The following is a 19,969-nucleotide window of genomic DNA, read 5'->3' as shown; positions in this document are numbered from 1 at the left end:
AGAGCTTTTTCAGCCTATGTCTGACATCTGATAAGTAGGGCAGTGGTCTCACATTAGGCATCCATGCTTACTGTGAACTTCTGGTATGAATGCTTGGATGTTGATTGTCACTCATCCCTGTGTTAAGGCTTAAGTGTTAGACATCATGTTGGAGGTTTAATGGAGTATAGAGATCATCTAGTGATCTCTAAAGTCCTATCTAGGTGGTGCTTCTTTATGGGCGTTTGTAGGTGGCCTAGGATGTAAACTGGGATCTCTAACAATTATTTTTTCCCAATTTTTGGACAATGTTGTAGCCGTGACAGGTAACAGATTGATTTGGAGGAAAATTGTAGATAGAAAGTTAGTAATTATGTAAATTTTTCATGTATCTAGGTCGTGTACCCATAGAGGGCACACCTCCTAGATAGGACTTTAGAGTCATCCATGTGTTTCATTTAGTATTGTACTGTATTTGAGTGTATGTTGCAAGTGTTAATTGTGCTCCTAGAAAATGTCTCAAGATGAGTGAGATGAAATATTGGAAGCATTAGAATTAGTTTTCATTCTTTTCCAAGTGCTGTCAATACTCCATTAGACCTCCATCATGATTGTCACTCATGTTTATGTTCAGCAGAGAAAATGCACATATAAACCTGATCATTAATTAACTTAATTTATTTAGCTAATTTGATGTTATCAGTATTTTGCCTTGGTCACCAATGCATCTTGATGAGCACAAAGAATTAGACTAAGAATGTTAACACAAGCAACTGGCAAGAAGGCAATCTCGTACTTATTGTAAAAGGTAGACTCCTACAGGTTTAGTATGTTCGCTGCCACGCTCCTTGGGCATAGTTTGTTCCCACACGCCAAGCGCTTTTGCATCTTCAAGGTCACTACGAGTAATCTCATAGCCGGCTTATCAGACAGAATTTAGTTTCATACACCAACTACGAGTAATCTCGTATCACCTGCATCTTGAAGGTCACTAACGGGTAATCTTGTAGCCAGTTTATCAGACAGAATTTGTTTCATAGGCCAACTACGAGTAATCTCGTATCACCCCTATATATTACATGCGCTGACGACTGTGTTTATTGCATCTAGTCTCTAAAAACCTTCAATTTCGCCATGACCAGTAAAAGAAAACTTACTGATAAAGAATTAGAAGCTTATGCTAATATGAGCAATGATGAATTTAATGAATTCATCATTGCAAATGGAAGGATAAGTAGGAAGTTCTTTCCATTTCAAATATGCACAAATTCGAAATGGTTGAAGCAAAAAATCGGAATGGTAAAATTCATTTAAAACCAAATATCATTAGGGACTATAATTTGGGTATGTGAGGCATCGAACTTTCTGATCAAATGCTTTCTTACTATTCCGCCTTACTGAAGACAGTAAGATGGCCAAAGAAGTTGGCAATACGCATTTTTGATATATACATTCAAAATGCGCATAAATTTTATAATATAATTACCGGAAATGCAATGACTGCATTAAAATTTAGAGATTAATTTATCTCAGTTTTTGTTGGAATGGATGAGCTTACAGCATCACAGAATATCAGCAGGATTCGGGATCTTCATTATTTGGAAATTTTGCCACCTACAGAAAAAAAAGAATCTCCCGACAAAGCCATGCGAAGTATGTACATGAAACAAACAACAACACGAAACACATTATTATTGTCCTATTTGCCAGGAAAAACCACCATTGTGCGTGAAAAATTGTTTTAAAGTGTATCATTCATAATTTGAATAAATTGGTTTTTATTTTATTGATTTCATTTTATTATTTTTATTGCTTTTATTAGTTTTAATTTGATTTACAAATTACGGGTTAACTGGTGCTTGACATAGGAGGTCGGTAATCGACATACGAGTATATTCGTAGTTGGCTTCTGAGGCACATATATAATATACTATATTTTAGCTGAAATTATTTCCCTTCTACCAAGCCCCAGACATGCTCTCCGCTTTATTCACAAGCGAATGGTCCAAATTAAGATACTTATACTAAGGGTTAACTCGTGTTTGGTATAGGACAGTGATGGCGAACTTTTTTTACCCAGGTGTGTCAAACATATTTTTTTTTTTAAATATGATGCATTTATAATGCATGTATGCAAGTGGAACATTGTTGATGTTCCACTTGCATACATGCATTATAAATTTAACTACATAATCATAGATGGTGACTTATACATATCATATTAGGCTATTTATTTAATAGAACATTAATATACAATCTATGAATTCATATTATACAATTAATTTAATAAACTGAAATTACTGAAATTAGTTTTTTCATCAGAATACCAATATTTTTCAACATCCAAGGTGTGTAACCTGAAACCCTCAAGTTTATCAGTGCTGACACGCATGTCATAGGTTCGCCATCGCTGGTATAGGAGGTCGGTAATCGACATATGAGTATATTCGTAGTTGGCAGCGAACATGTTAACTTCTGCTCTTTGTGGGTGTAGTGATGATCGACTCTTGCCGTAGGTTTCAAAATGATGGTCTCCCAGATTTTTGGCAATGTGAGGAAGCCAATTTTCTTTAATTTTGGAGATTGTTATAGCGCTGTGGTGTATTCTAGAAATGGTCTCTCTGATTTAAATCTGAAAGGGAGATTTTTCCTAATGGATCTGATAATCTGTTTCCATGGCGTGATTGCCACCCTAGAATGACTGTAATTGCAGATGATGGACATATTATTATTATCTGAAACCTAGGAAATCAAGGACTCATTGAGGGAGGCTATAAATCACTCAAACAGCTATCATATCTTCCCTTAAATTCATTCACACTAGACCCTTACTACTACTAAAGGCAAACTATTTCCCTCACTCACTCAATGCTCTATGAGAGAAAAATAGCTCCTGCCCCTTTCTTGACTGCAAACAAATTTAACTTCCATGGATGACTGCATGTTCTCTCCCCACCTTCCATATAACAAAAAATTTCATCAGACGATATCCAATAACATACATTCAAAAAGTTTATAGATCTCTATCATATTACCCTTCTTTCTCCTATTAACCAGAGTCTGCAATCCATATGCTCGCAATCTGTCCTCATAATCTAAATCCCATAATCCAGATATAATTTTTGTTGCTCTTCTTTGCGCCCTTTCAACAGCTTCTTTATCCCCTTGGAACTCGGGATGCTAAATCCATGTACATTAATCCAGGTGTGGTCTTATCAAAGTCTTATAAAGAGGCAAAATGACTTCCTTATCCTTATGTGTCAAGATATGCTTCCACACTGCAATTATCCTCTTAGTTGTGTTTGCAACTTTTGCTATATGACCGTTGAACTTCAAATTCCTATCCACCATTATGCCACGATTCCTAGCTTCATCTGTTTCTTGAGGCATAATCCTGCTAATTTAATATGTTCCTGGAAATCTCATCATGATCAAAAATGAATTACTCTACACTTACTAACATTAAACTGATAGGCATTTTCGTTTGCCCAAATTTTCAGCCTATTCAAATCCTTTTGTAAGTGCTGCATATCGGTAGCATCCCCAATTGCATTGCCTATCTTCGCATCATTGGCAAACAATTGCACATCTCTTGTTAGACACTTCCTAATGTCATTACTGTATACCTTGAACTGCAATGACCGAACCCTGAGGTACACAACTAATCACCTTAAATTGGCAAATTCACACCCACCATATACCACTTTTTAATATCTGTCAGTCATCCACTTATCCAAGTCAGGAGTTTATATTCTGATTGCATATTCTCCAGTTTGTGTGGTATCATATCAAATGCCTAAGCAAAATCCAACATTATCATAGTGTATCCATTTCCTTTATCCAACTTGGCCATAACATTTTTATGACATACAAGTCTGTTTCTAAGACGTGACCTTCCTTTAGTAAACCCATGCTTCTCCTTGCAGAGTATAGCTTGTTTGTCTACCCATTTCTGTATGTGAGTTCTTTTATATGTATGGGTAGTAGGTTGGAAAAGGAGGAACTTGTTTACATTTGATTTAAATGACTGTATATTGTATTCCTTGGGGGACACAACAGGAGGAAGACTATTTCAAAGTACAGCAGCTGCAGGGGTGAAGGAGGAGGAAAAGAAACTTGTTCTGTTGGTTTCCATGTGCACTGTGAAGGGATATTGAGCAGCAGCTGTATGTGTTCCAACGAGCTTAGTACTAAGTTTGGGAATTATTGATGCTATTTCAGATCAATATTTCCCATGGAAATATTTGTAGAATACACATATTGTGGAAACCAACGTCTGTGTGAAAGTGGGGAGAGTGAGTTGGTAAGAGATGGTTTGGTAATGCGTCTAATTGTTCTTCTCTGTATTGAGTCAGCATTTTGAGAGAGCTTTTGGGTGCCCAATCTCATATGTGAGAGCAGTATTCAATAGCTCAGCAGATTTGAGATTTGTAAATCTTACTGTCTAACTACCAACGTATCTGTGGTGTGGCAGTGAAGATTTTAGAGAAGCATTTAGACACATTGCTTTGTCAGCTCCAATGTACAAGGCTCCACCAGCCTTGTACATTGGAGCTGTCATACATTCCTTATATTCCTGTGGTATCATTCCTGAACTGAGACTCAAGTTATACAAACATGCTAAAGGCCTAACCAATTCTGCTGAACATTCCTGGAGCAAACGTCCTGATATTTTATCTGTCCCTATTGACAAGTTCTTATCCAGGTTATGCAGTAACTCTGCAACCTCATTTTCATGCATTTCCGACTCTTCATCCAATACAGCAGTAGTACTGTGCACCATGTTACATACACCAGGTTAATATATCTTAGCATGGTGAGCACTCATTAATTGAACAATCTCATTAGCTTCTGACACTAGAGTACCTCTGCATTCGATAAAGTTATTCTTCTACATTAATTCTTTCTTTTGCTTGCAGAATAATAATAAAATTCTTTGGGATTGCCTTTAGCTTGCATAGATGATTTCTTTTCATACTCCGATTTAGCTCTCCACACAACTCCTTACTTTTCTGGTCTGAGCTTTATAACTTCTCTCACTCTTATTCTCACAATATTCTTTCCACATCATCTTCTTTTTTGTGGGTCTCTTGCTTAATAAGGTTGCACATCCATTTCACTCCCAATCTATTTATTCTTTGAACATTAGGGAAACATTTAGATATCGCCTCATTTAAACACATTTTCAAAGATTCTTATGCATTTTAACATTTTTTCCCCATTTAGTAACTGATAGCATGCAACCAAAAATAATATTCTCCTAAGTTGATCATGATTTCTAGCTTTGTAATTCAGCATGTTGCTCTGTAAGAGGAGGAAGGGAGGGGGGGGATCCACACTTGCACCCACACATGTAAACATGGATATTTGCCATTTCCCTCTGTCCAAAGCATTTAGGTTTCCAGGAACAAGGGATAATGTAGACTCCAGAATAGTTAGAGATGTAGAGAATATTTTGGTGAATATCTGATTGTTACTTCTAAGGAGGACATTTATCCAGGTGAACAAAAACGTTGCTGCAGTGATGATGATAATTTACCTGAGAATAATCTGACATCCATTTAATTGGAAATATCCCAATTAAAGGAAATTATTAGAAAATCAACCAGAGAATTAAAAAAAAGTGGAAATATGTTTAACAAAACTTAGGATAAGAAAAAGGATCAGAACAAGAAGAAGCAGGAAAGCACTGAACCTGGTAATCAAAATATCAATATCAATAAGGTAAGTCAATTAAAATCTAAGAAAGAGGTGTTATGGCATGGTGATTCCATCTTAAAATTTGCACTTACTGAGGGAGTCACTACTTCTAGTTTCCTGGGGATGACAATTAAAGATATGACAAATGTAATTAAAAAAACAGAAAAGAAAAGTAAAAGAGATGGTAATTCTGGTAAGTACTAATAATGTATGTATCAACAAATATACACCCTCTGTCCAAAAAGAAACCCAACTTTTGATAGAAAATAAAACACAGGACAATTATAATTATTCAAATCATTTATTTCAATCAACATAATCTCCCTCAGTGAATCCTTTACTCCCTGGAGTTCTGAGATAATAATAATGCCTGGAAAGAGAGTTAGTTGAAGATTGATGGGAAGTAGAGAGGTGTATTCATATTGGTTGATATATAGTATGCATTAGATCATTACTTTAGAATAGTAGATCATTTATGAATTAGATCATAGCAAATACTTGGTGATATATGTATTATATTGGTGTTATTCTGCAGATGCTGACAGAGCCGACGTGAAAGTGATATTTTGAATGGCAGTGAAGGTCTTCTATGTCCTAGTGGTTCTAGTTGGCATTTCCTCCAACTTTCTTGGATAGGTATCTTTTGTGGGAATGCTCATTGAATACACTAGCACCCTTCCCCTTTTAGGGAACAGATGATGAGAAGGCAGGGTTGATTGATAGGGTATATATTGTTCATCATCTGCTCATTAGTTGCATAACTACCAATGCTTGAGACTGCAGTGCAAGGGACTAACAATTGTAAGCCAGTTTAAATAATTAGAGTGAAATTGTATGTGTGAGGTGATGATCCCAAGAGATATTTTTGGATATTTTTTATTTCCAAGAGACATTCTGGTGGAGAGATGCTTATCTCCCCTAATTTCACAATAGTAAACCTGGCACTACATTAAACAATTTCTGCAGTCCTACAAAAATTGTTCACTGAAATGAGCATCTGCTGTATTTTGAAATATAAATTATGTTGAGTCACAAGGTGAAAGATAATTTTTAACCTTCTTCCTCTAATTTAGGTTGCCTCTTCACTATGCAGCCAGCCGTACCAACCATTCCTGCCTCATAATGCTTCTTGCTCTTCAGATGAATATTAATTGTAGAGATGTTGATGGCTGTACACCTCTCCACTATGCAGCTGCTTCAGATGCAGAAGGAAAGTAAGTGCATAGATTTTCTGTTAACATTACTAAATATTACTGGCATTTAAGAAAGAACTGGGTACATCTCTTATACTATCAGAGATTGAAAAAAAAAAGTTTTATACATTAAAATTTTATTACCACCACCTGTTTATATGGTGGGTAGAGAACATTTTTACTATGAGAAGTGCTGAAAAGTAATGACTCATACTTCTTTTATTTATTTATTTATTTTTGTTCCAGAAGGTTTAACACTCGATTGTTCCCATGGACAGCAAAAACTTTCAATCAAGAAGCATTAGAACAAATGGGGAAATCGTTTGAACTTTTAGATACCATAAAAACCAGAAAAACTTCATATCTTGGTTACCTACTTCGTAATTTAATCTTTTTCCTCTCTTAGATGATCTTCCAAGTTTCTTCCATTCTAAATCCATTCAAGGCTAATCATCTCATATATAAGTGCTTTCATTCATCAGATATTCTCCACTTGGGCCTGGCTTCCACTGATGAGACCTCAGTAAAGGTTGAAACTAGTCTGGGTAGTGGCCCTTCGCTTGATGCATAACATTATACATATCCGCAAGGAGATGTGTTTTGCATTATGGGAGATACTGAGATAGGAGTGATGTTAGCTTGCTACACCTTTGCAACGAGTTGCCCGGTGTTGTACTATAAATTCCCAGTCCTGAAGATACTTTCAGGTGCATACTTTATTTGCTCACACTTGGATAAAGGATTAAACTAAATTTATTATAAGAACCAGGTGGATGCAAGTAATTAATTTATAATTTTTTTTGTAAATTAATAACACTTTTTAAAAGATTTATGAAGGGTTAATTTTGTTTAGACTTAAAATGTGCAAGAAGCAAATTTCTTCCTATATGCATTGTAACATACTCTGATATTTTTGCAAAAAAAATCCTTTGTCTTATATTGTTATAAAATTTTTTAATAGCTGACTGTATGAAAGGAATGTTTTTAAATTAGATTCATAGTTTTCAAAATTTAGATACCAAAATTCCAATTATTGCACTCCAAATTCGAATTATCGCGGCCACGAGATGTAGCCCACTACATATGCAACCAGTTCAAATCGTTATTCTCCAGGTATCGCTCTCTTGTGGTGCTTCGTTTTTATCCGACGGCACCTGCTCACCACTCACCAGTAACTGTCTGCCTTTGCCTGAAGTACATGTGGATATTTATTTCTCTTCTTATTTACTCCCACAATGAATGCTAAAAGAAACAAGGTTGATGTCAAGAAGAAACGTAGAGTGATTCAGCTTAGAAGATGTTGCATATGATAAATAAGTATGAAGCAGGCATAACCAAAGCCAAAATTGCAAGAGAGTATGGTCCAAATGAATCAACTGTTCGCCATATTTTAGACCACGCTGCAAACTATAAGCAAGTAGGACAAAGTGCATCGACCTCTTTGGGTCTCAAACTACAAGAAACAGAAGCCATCTTATGATTGAAATGTAAACGCTATTTTCAGTGTGGATAGAAGATTGTAACCAAAAGAGAATTCCTCTTAGTCAAATGACTATAAAAACAAAAGCATTGAATTTGTTTGAAACTTTAAAAAGAAAACAATTAGAAAGCGAAAATGATTCGGCGTCAGTATTGGAAGAAACTTTCTCTGCAAGTTCAGTGGGGTAGTTTGATCGGTTAAAAAAGTGATCGAGCATTCATAGTGTTTGCATACAAGGTGAAATTGCAAGTGCTGATGAAAAAGCAGCAGCTAGTTTTCCTGGTGAATTGAACAGATCATTGAAGAAGGAAATTATACCGATGATCAGATATTTAATGCTGACGAAACAGGCTTATTATGGAAAAAAATGCCCACTAAAACATTTTTAGCAAAAAATGAAAAATCACAGCCTGGCTACAAAGTTTCGAAGGAGTGTGTAACACTTTTACTATGTGGCAATGCTTCTGGAGATTACAAGATCTCTTTATTTATCATTCACAAAATCCTCGCCCACTTAGAAGTTTAGATAAAAATTTTCTCCCTATTCATTGGAGATTCAATAGAAAAGCTTGGATTACAAAAACTATTTTTGAGGATTGGTTTAAAAACTGTTTTTATCCTGAAGCTGAAAGGTTCTGTAAGTCATTAAATCTTAATTTTAAAATCTTGTTGATATTAGATAACGTACCTAGTCATCCAACAGCACTGAATGATTTGTGTGAAAATGTAAAAGTTATTTATTTACCACCTAATACCACTTCCATCATCCAGCCAATGGATGATCAAGGTGTAATCACATCCTTTAACACGTTCATTGCTAAGCTGAAAATTGGAATTTCATGTGGTGGCCAAACCACTTTTACCGTTCGACGGCCACGCGATAACGCGTGATCGGCCGATTGGTGAGAACTAGCATCACGCGATATCACGTGATTGGCAATGAACGTGTTAAGGCATATTACCTATGAAGAAGTATTTCACAAGCAATAGAAAAGACTACAGGAGATGAAGCTATGACTTTGACAGAATTCTGGAAGGCATTCAATATCAAAAATTGCATTGAGAATGTCAAGGATGCATGGAGTGAAGTAACGTCTAGCAACCTGAGAGATGCGTGGCAAAAGATTATTCCTCATCATGCAAATGATTTCAATCATCATCAAATTCCTGACATGTACCCTCAAGAGGTGTACAGGATATGATAGTACTACATGAAAGATTTACATCATTACTAACTTCCTATCTACAATTTTCCTCCAAATCAGTCTGTTACTTGTCAAGACTCCAATATTATCATTATCAGATCTTATATTTCTTTCATCTAAGGCACATTGTCCCGTATCAATCCACCTATATCTTGGTCTTCCTCTGGGTCGTTTTCCTGCCAACCTGGCAGAGAACACTTGTTTTGCTAATCTTTCCTCGCCCATTCTGTTTAAGTGACCATACCACCTGAGATTAGCTCTGCTAACGCATTCCTGGATGCCAACAGTGTCAAGTTGTTTCCTAATATCCTCATTTTTAATATGATATTGCCAATGATGCCATCTGTTCACGCATCTAATCTTTCTCAGGACTCTCATACCTGCGGTCTCTAGTCTTTGGTCAAGTGTTTTACTTCTGACCCAGCTCTCAGATCCATAAGTTAAACCTGGTTTGAACACTGTCTTGTATACAGCTAATTTAGTGTTCTGACTAATTTCTCTCTTATTCCATATGAATTTATTTATTGACTTCCTACCATACCAGCTTTGTTGATTCTGTTGTCTATTTCCATATTTAATTTACCATCTTCAGTGAAAATCGTGCCTAAGTAGCTGAAATGTTTTACTTGTTCCACAGGTTCCCCGTTCACAACACAGTTGACATTTTCAACAATTCTACTTATTTTCATTGTCTTTGTCTTTTTAATGCTGATCTTCATACCATGTTTATTACAACAGTTATTCAATTTAGTCAGGGAATCTTGCAAACTTGTAGCAGATTTATTTAAAACTATAATATCGTCTGCATAAAAGAAAGAACTGACATTAATATCTCCAATTCTGATATCATGTTTAATACCACTTTCCTTCATAATGTGATCCATATAGATAATGAATAACAGAGGGGATAATGTACATCCATGTCTCACATCAGATTTAATATTAAACGACTTTCCTGTACTTGCTTCAATTCTAACTGCTGACTTACAACTCAAATACAGACTAAGTATTGCTTGATATAATGCCCCATTGACACCATATATCTGTAGCGTATTGAATGGCTTCTCTCTTGGCACCTTGTCATATGCCTTTTCCAGATTGACAAAACTTAAATACAGATCTTTGTTATATTCCAATGCTTTCTAAGCTATTTGATGTAAAGTGAAGATCTGATCCTGACAGCCTCTATTTGGTCTGAATCCAGCTTGTTTTTCACCAAGCTTTTCTTCCACAATTCTTCTCAACTGTTTCTCAAGTATACTTGCATAGATTTTGCCAGGAACGCTCAGTAGGGAAATGCCTCTGTAATTCTCACATTCAGCCTTATTTTGCTTTTTATATATGGTTACTATTAGAACTCTACTCCAATTAGCGGGAATTCATCCCTCTGTCCAGGCTTTCTGAACTATGCAGTGCAGCCACTGTAAGACTTTTATACCTACTTCAGCATTTCTGGTCGAATATCATCTACTCCTGCTGCTTTTCCACATTTCAAGCCTTTGATGGCTTTTTCTACTTCAAGTATTGATACGTATTCTTGATTGTATGCCTGTTGAGTGTGTTTTACCACTGTGCTATCACTGCTTGTTTCATTTAGCAATTTTTCAAAGTAATTACTCCATACTTCAAGGATATCTTTTTCTCCTGTTTTCATGTCACTTTTATCATGTAACTCCTTTTACAGCACCCTTTCCTCCATTTCTAAGCTTCTTCAACAACCTTCAGAATATCTTACCACCTTCTTGATATTTATTTTCTATGTTCTTGCCAAAATCCTCCCATGACTTTTGTTTAGGTAGTTTTACACAGTCTTTTGCTTTCTTACATTTGTCTCTGTATTCTCTAAGAGTAAAAGCTGACTTATTTGCTAGGAACCTTTGATATGCTTTCTTCTTTTCCTTCACTGCCTCTTTAACTTCCTGTGTCCACCATGGAATTCTGATTTTTCTATCCTTGCAGAGAACCTCACCACATGCCTCTCTGGCTGAATCAATCAGGGTTTCCTTCAAGGCTTGCCACTGAATCTCCAAGGTTTGGTGCCTGTTCTCAAACTCTATCATTTTTTCTTCAATAATCTTTGTGTATTTTAGTCTGCAGTTCACATCTGAGAGCTGCTCAACTTTTATTCACTTTAAAACTTTCTTACATGTTATTCTTTTCAGTATGAAATTCAATTTTATTTCATATTGAAATAAAAGCTGGTCAAGACTAAATAGTGATCGCTTCCAATTTCAAATCCTCTGTAGACTCTGGTGTCCTGCACCAGGGAGAAAACATCACTATCATCAATAACATAGTCAATGAGACTTTTCTTATTCCTCTTCTCTCCATGTGAATTTGTGCACATTTTTACGTTGGAACATGGTGTTAGTAATAACCAGTCCATGTCCTGAGCAGAAATCCAACGGTTATTTGCCATTATTATTAGCTTTGCTCTTTTCTCCAAATTTTCCCAAAATATTTTTGTATTTCTGACAATCATTTCCTACTATGCTATTTAGTTCCCCAACAAGGACCAACTTTTCCTTTTTCATTGTGTCAGTTGCTTTTTCTAAAGCGTCAAAAAATTCCTCCACTACTACCTTAGTAGAACCTTCTGTGGGACCATAGCAAATATGTCTCTTTGTCCAGTTCCCCATTCTCATATATGCCCACATCACTCTACTTGAGACTGCGTGCCATTCAAGAAGATTAGCCTCGTATTTTGTGTTGAATACTACGGCTACTCCTTCTTTTCCTTGATTGTCATTGCCTGAATATAACATTTTGTATTTATTGCTCAGAAAGATCTCACCAGTATTAGTCTTTTTTTTTTGTTTCAGTCACCCCAATTATGTCGATCTGGTACTTATCTAATTCCTCAACTAGCTCCATTTCTTTGCCATTCAGACTTCTTATGTTGATAGTACCGATCTTTAACTCTGGTGATGTTGAGTTGGGGTTTGTTTTCAGATTTGTTCCAGTAGCTAACTTTTCACTGTTTGCCCTGATTCCCTGGTGAAAACAACGGGGGCATTGTTTAACCGGGCAAAGCCCCAGCTGGCATGAAATATTGTCATGTTGTACCATCATTTTCTATATTGGTTTAAGCCAATAAGAATACAATTTGGTCGGCTAAATCCCATATTGCCAGCCCATCCTCGTTCATTCAGTATCCAGGTAGATAACCAACAGGGTGCACCACGAGAAGATAAGGATTGGACATTAGGTCAGAAGCCCTGGTCGATTCTCCGCATTCCTTTAAAGGCTATGTGGAGGTCTCTCAGTTATACAGCTTTGACCCTTAAGCACCCCAAAAAATGATTTCAAAGGATTTGAAAATGAAGTAACCCATGCTATTAATGACATAACTAAGCTTGGCTTCGATCTAGGACTAAAAGAAATTGTAAAAGGTGATGTTCAGGACCTGCTTCAGTCAGATGGTAAGGAGCCGAATGATGAAGATCTAATTAACCTTGAGAGAGAATGTGCTTATGATGCTCAAATCGAAGGTAATGATGAACAAATTGACGTGGCATGGAATTAATTTACCAACAAAGAAATGGACGAAATGTTTAGAATTGCTGAAAATTTTAAAGAAAAAAATCTTGAACGGCGATCCTAATCTTGAGCGATCAATGAAAGTTCGTCAGGAAATTGAAAATTCCATCCGTTGCTACCGAGTTTTATACGAAAAAAAAAAGAAAGAAAAAATTCCACCAGACAACTCTACATCAATTTTTATCCAAGAAAGAATAATTGTATGTACTGCATATACTCTTATATATAAATAAAAATTAAAGAATAATCTTGTTTTTCTAAATAACCCTTCATTTTTTACTTAACATGTTTAACAAATTTCTTTTTTACTTCGTATATAAAATTTAATTAATAGATTTGAAAAATCCTTGGCAATGATCACCCATTTTACACGCATTATTTATCCCGATTATCGTGGATTCAATTATTGCAGTATTTTTCGTGGCAACAATAACCACGATAATCGAGTTATTCCTGTATATATATATGTATGTATATATATATATAAATTATTTTAAATGACTGATACCAAGAGATAAAGAGATGACATGGTTTATTTAAAAAGATACTACTATGTTATCTCTAGGTATCAGTCATTTAAAATAATTTATAATATTTTCTACCGAGTAAAAATGAATGTTCAGAATATATATATATATGTGTGTGTGTCTGTGTAAATTGCCCTCCCCTCCTTTTTTTTTTTTTTTTAGGTGCGTGTCTTCTCTTTTAGAATCTGGGGCAGATCCATGTGTGATAGATAATCAGGGCTTTTCTCCCAAACACTATGCCACTGTTTGTGGTCACACATCATCTCTTGAATTAGTGAGTAATTTGGCATGAACCATTTTGCTTCACATTTTTCTAAATGTTTAACAATTTTGCAATTACATTTTTTTTTTGTAAAATGTGTTTAAAAAACTCTTAAAGCATTTTAATTGATATGTCTAAAATTGAAGATTTATGAAATGATTAAGTATAGCTAGCCAATGTCCCAAACTGCTCACCCTTATTCCTGATAAGTTTTTTTTCCAAGTATATATATGATTCAAACTAGAATTATTTGAATTTGAATTATATATATTCAAAACTTAGTTTTCTATTCGCCTGTTTTTAAACAAGTTGGTAAATAAATAAATTAACTTTTTTTAGAAACCAACTTGTACTATAACAGAAAGATATTATATAATGGCTCCATTTCCCTTACATAGCAAAGTTTTGAGGCATATATTACAGTATTCAAAATAAGTCAGCGAGTAATAAAAGCCATTAGAACTGCTTTTAAACATTCACACCTTACTGAATTTTCTGTAAGCTGTTTGCCTAAAGACAATGTTCCTTTTGAAGAATGCTGTGGAGTATAAAAAATTCAATGATCATACAACAAAATAATTGGTGAAACTGAAAGATGTCCATAAAAAAATTGAACAATATTGAAAATAAAAGAAAATATAAAAATGAATTTCAGACATTTTCTAAAACAACATGAAATGAATTTATCAGTCTCAATGCCTTGTATGGAGGATATTTTTGTTAAGGACATGAGTGTCTTCTGTCTGGGTCTTTTAATTGCCATCCTGCACTGAAACCCTGTTTTGCTAACCTTTTTGTTTCCATATGAATGGGAAAGAAAGGTTAGCAAAACAGTGTTTTGTGCTTCTATTATGACACACAGCTATGTGTGTCATAATATGAGCAATACCAAGAGAAAAAAGAAGTATATATTTATATAATTAATTTATTGACCTTACTAATAGTTCCCTGTATTTCTACCCAGTATCTTCATAGCACTGGTTACACTTGTGGTAAGCACACAACTCAATTGCTTGAAGAAATAATTCGGATTGTGATGAAAAGTAACAAGGTGTTCTCTGTGGACTGGATAACAAAGTTAATTTGGAGAAGTCTATGCATGGCAGTTGTGTGGGAGTTGTCTCCCACTGCATGTCCCCCACTATATCCTTCCATGTAATCATGATTAGACTTATGAAGACATACAAACAATGACACTAACATGGCAACAAAAACGAATCTCTCTCACAAACTAATCCCATCAAAATAAGTTACGTTGCAACCAGACACAACAATACCAACTGAGCTGAATCTCTTCAAAAATTCACTTTCCACTTTACTAACATCTATGTCATTAATACGAACATAAATGATGTTCACTATCCCCACTTGCTGTCTTCCAGACTGGAAATCTTATTCCTGAACAAAAACACAGATTGCAGCTACATCTACTTCCACATCTAATATCCCAATTATACACTTCATGATTCTGTTTTGTTCACAAGGGGCACAAAGACTCCTGTGTCTTTGTGAAATCTGATGTACCTACCAGAGAATGGCTAATTTAGAATTGCCTGCTTTTGACCTTCTCTAGCTGAAGGTTTCATTTGCCCATTAAGGAACATTATTTGTTGCATCTACCAATTTCCAAACACTAATAGCTATTCAGTCCAGTTTGTTAACCTAGTAGCTATGCACTTCACAACCATATACTTGGGGAAGGAGTGTCCTAGATTCGATTCCTCAACGACATGAGGATCTTCCTCAACCATAGCCAAGTTAGCTGGTCTTGGGTGTGGACATCAGGGTTTTTCTTCCAATTTATCTGGGGGTTTTGATCTTGCAAGCAAGCAAACCGGCCCTGTGAACACACACACACAGAGTACAGTCATGAATATCGCCTTTCGGGATGCAGCAGAGGAGTGGCGAACTGGCTGCATTAATATGCCAGTAACCCCTCATTAGGAGGGGACTCAACCCATCCTAGACAGATGAAGATAGGATAGAATAACCATTCAGATGGTTTCACATTCCTTTCCATGAAACTCAGTCATCTGCAATCCAGCAATGTGAATAGTGAGGTCATCTTCCTGGGTGACCTTATCATCTACAGTTCTAACTGGCTCCCCTATTCCAACACCATTGACCAAGTTTGATGAGAAGCAGAAGTCTTTGCTGTAAGTAATGATCTAACACGAATCATCAGCATCAAATTCCTGACATTATACTTTTCAGAGTATACAGGAGCTTATGGTAGTACTATGTGAAAAGGTTACACCATTACTAACTTCTGATCAACAATTTTCCTATAAATTAATCTGTTAAGATCCCAATATTATTAGATCTTATATTTCTGTATTTAAAGACATTTTTTACTGTATCGATCCATCTATATCTTGATCTTCCTCACCTCTTGACAAAGAACACTTGTTTAGCTAATCTTTTCTCTCCCATTCTGTTTAAGTGGCCATACCATCTGAGATTAGTTCTGCTAACACAATGTCAAGTTCTTTCCTAATATCCTCATTTTTAATATGATAATGCCATCTGTTCAGTCCCCTAATCTTTTTCAGGACTCTCATATCTGTGGTCTCGATCAAGAGTTTTATTTCTAACCCAGCTCTCACATCCATAAGTTAAAATTGGTTTGAACTGTCTTGTATACAGCTAGTTTAGTGTTTTGACTAATCTCTCTCTTATTCCATATAAATTTACTCAGTTCACTTCCTACTATACTATCTTTGCTAATTCTGATTGGTGAAAATGAATAGTGAAGTGTCACTGGTAAGTGTTTAACTTGTATATTTTGGATGAACCTGATGAGGTCTTTGATTTGTGAAGGAGCAATTGTGTAGCTTGCTTCTTGTAAACTGTTTTCCAGTGTATTACAGTTGCTTTACATTATTTCAGTTTCATGCCTATCATTCTTGATTTGGAAGCTAGTTATTTTCTTTTCATGTAGATTATAATTGTACTGAGAAAACTTTAAATCAGTAAACTTTTATTATTTTTTCTTTAATTATATCTCTTGCTTTCCCTTTATTAGCATTAGATGGTTAATCATTCTCCATAAACTCTTCTGAACTTGAAGCGTCTTCATTTGACAATCCACAACCTTCTCGATCTTTACATTTTTTATTACTTTTTCTTTTAGATGCAGTTCTTTTTTAAATACATCTTTTAATTTTATTTATTAATTCATCTTTCCTTTTTGATGATCTTGTCTGCATATTAAGTTATTTTATGTAATCTTTCTTGCTTTTCTGTTCTCCAGTTTCTCCTTATAGAACAGTTTCATGTATTTGCATTTCATCTTGTGTCTGTTCAGTTGTTATACCAGTTTATTATTGATAATTTTAACTGATGTTATTCCATCCATATTTGACTGGGAAAGTGGAATTTTGGGGCTAATTTCTGGCTGATTTGGTTATGCACTTTTTGTGATTTTACCAAGTGTAGTTTGTTTAAAAGTGTCATCTTTACTAAGATTGAATTGGAAGATCTGTGAACTCTTCTTTATGCCTCTGTGATATATATATATAGTGTTCTAATTGGCTCTACCAGTGTTCCCCCTCTTTCAGCGAAAGTTCTGATAGGACAGGTGTTAACACAGTGTTCAGAACTTTCCTATTTCTGACAGGGTTTGAGACACTTATTAGCAATATGTCCGATCTCCATGCAGTTGAAACATATAAATTTGGGGCAGTTGCCACCCAAGTGATCACATGCAGGCATGCCTCTGTACTCTGGGATTGTTTACTAGAACTTGTGTTGTACCGATGCTGACAAAATTTTGTACAAGCATCTTCATATCCATTGTGAAGGTGACCTCACCAGAAAACCAGTTTGGATCTTCACCTGATAAATTTTTTGTATGTTATCAATTTTCTTCCATTTCAAGAATGTCTATATAAGAATTTCATTACTGTTCTCTATATATTCCATTGGAAATCTTAACCTGGCTTCCCACCATTACAGTAATTACTGTGCTGCCTTCAAAAGTAAAACCCTGTAATATTATCCCTTGTTTCCACATCTTTAACTACAATTAAATTTTATCCCTTCACCATACAGGATGAAAGAATAAATCTTACGAGCACCAACTACCTCTTTTAAAACCTTAGTCACCCGTCTTGCTTCTTCACATCCTGGAATTTCATTTCCTAGAGTTGGCACCCTTAGAAGGATTGGTACCATTATATCAGGTGGGGGGAAAGACTTAAACCTCTGCATTTGATTGTAAGAGAAAAAAAAAAAAAAAAACTTTCAGTCGTAAGACAGAATTAAATAATCCTGTGATATAGAAATAATTCTACACCACCAGCAAATGCTCTGTTTGAGCTACTGTAAAATGGTAGCCGTGATACTGCCAAAAGTAATCCATAATGCAGATATTAACTGCACTACCAGAGGTTTTGATATTTACTTTAAAAAACCAGTGCTAGTGGGGGTGAAACCACTATTAGCACCAGTAAAATAAAATCAAAATGAAAAACAAACAAAAGAAAACCAAAGTACTTACCTTCCTGAAATCTGAAATGTCATCTGTGGGAGCCAGAACCAGAAATGATACCACAACAACAGCAACGTTACTGGCTTGCTGGGTGAAGCATAAAATGCTTTTTATTTTCCCCTTTATCTGTGTGGAGAAGCTTGAAGGGGGAGGTTGTGAGACTTATGCTCGCACTTTGTGAACTATGGAGTTAGCTCTGTTCTGCTGAAAGCAGGATTGCCTTGGGTCTTTTGTGTTTTTGATAGTCATGTTCACTATAACTGGAAGCTTGTCTGATTAGTGGATTGGGATGAGAATGTGCCTTGCTGAAGAACTTTTCCGCATGGTCATGAAGGAGAGAACGGATGTCAGGGGTTCCGGTTTCTCTGTGGATCTGCGTGTTTCTGACGAACCATGGGGCGTCTAAGATCATCCGCAGGCATTTGTTTTGTATCCTCTGTAGTTTCTGGATGTTAGATTTGGATGTGTGACTCCATGCCGGGGATGCATATGTGATTACTGGTCGAATTACCATCTTATATAATAACAGCTTGTTGCGTTTATTCAATTTGCTGTTGCGATTGATCAGGGGATAGAGTTGGGCTATGGTTCTGGATGTCTTTGTGCCTATGAGCTTGATATGGCTGTTGAAATTTAGCTTTTTGTCTAGCTGTACTCCAAGGTATTTGGCTTCTGTCTGCCATGGTATCTTTTTTCTGAGAAGTTCAATATCATCTTGGATGAAGGCTTTGCGTCTGGTGAACAGTATAGCTGAGCTTTTGATGGAGTTTACTTGTATCCTCCAGTCGGAGAACCATTTCTCTAGCTTTGTGATAGTATCCTGGAGACGACTGATCGCCAGGTGTGGGCGGAGAGATCTTGTCATTATGGCTGTGTCGTCAGCATATAGGGCTGTGATGGTAGTCCTCAGGTTCTGTGGAATGTCAGCCACATAGATTGTGAAAAGTAAAGGAGCCAAAAGAGATCCCTGAGGTACTCCTGCCAGGATTTTGCGCCTAGTTGAGATGGTGCCATTTATTTTTATCTGCATGGATCTGTCAGTGAGGTATGATTTTATTAGATGAGTAAGGTTTGTTGGAATGTTGGCCTGAATGAGTTTATAGAGTAATCCTTGATGCCATACCTTATCAAAGGCCTTGGCAATATCCAGAAAAACTGCAGCTGTGTGAAGGTTCCAGTTGTATCCTTGAGTGATATGCTCCACTAGTTGGTGTATTTGTTGCACTGTGCTGTGCATACGGCAGAAGCCGAATTGTTCGTTTGGAATTATTCCTAATTGGTCTGATTTTTCTTGTAGTCTTGAAAGGATAATTTTTTCAGCAATCTTTCCCAGGTTGGAGAGCAGGCTTATTGGACGGTAGCTTTGTGGGAGTTGCGGATTGTTTCCTGGCTTTTTTATTGGTATGATGTCTGCTGTTTTCCATGCAGAGGGGAAGTGTTGTATCCTCTATATTGCATTGGTTATGTTAACCAGGTGCATAATAGCCTTTCTAGGAAGTAATTTGATGATTCTGTTAGTAATTTCATCTGGCCCTGGAGCTTTTTTGTTGTTTAGATGTTTTATGATGTTGGTTATTTCAGCTGGAGTAGT

At 35.9% G+C, this 19,969-nt stretch overlaps 1 protein-coding gene across 1 annotated transcript in view; it reads left to right on the top strand.

The window, feature by feature from the left end:
* The window catches only part of LOC150109762 (serine/threonine-protein phosphatase 6 regulatory ankyrin repeat subunit C-like), a 336,489-nt gene that overhangs the window by 147,253 nt on the left and 169,267 nt on the right, over positions 1-19,969 (top strand). The window contains 2 exon segments of the mRNA XM_090396213.1: positions 6,753-6,893; positions 13,787-13,898. Coding sequence (XP_090252339.1) covers positions 6,753-6,893; positions 13,787-13,898 — 253 coding nt within the window.

Source organism: Typopeltis vanoorti, chromosome 1 (assembly GCF_054136105.1).
Source record: "Typopeltis vanoorti isolate ZY-2024b chromosome 1, IOZ_Tvanoo_1.0, whole genome shotgun sequence".
Taxonomy (NCBI): Eukaryota; Metazoa; Arthropoda; class Arachnida; order Uropygi; family Thelyphonidae; genus Typopeltis; species Typopeltis vanoorti.
Note: the sequence above shows the minus strand (reverse complement) of the source record. Positions and strands in the feature narration are given on the sequence as shown.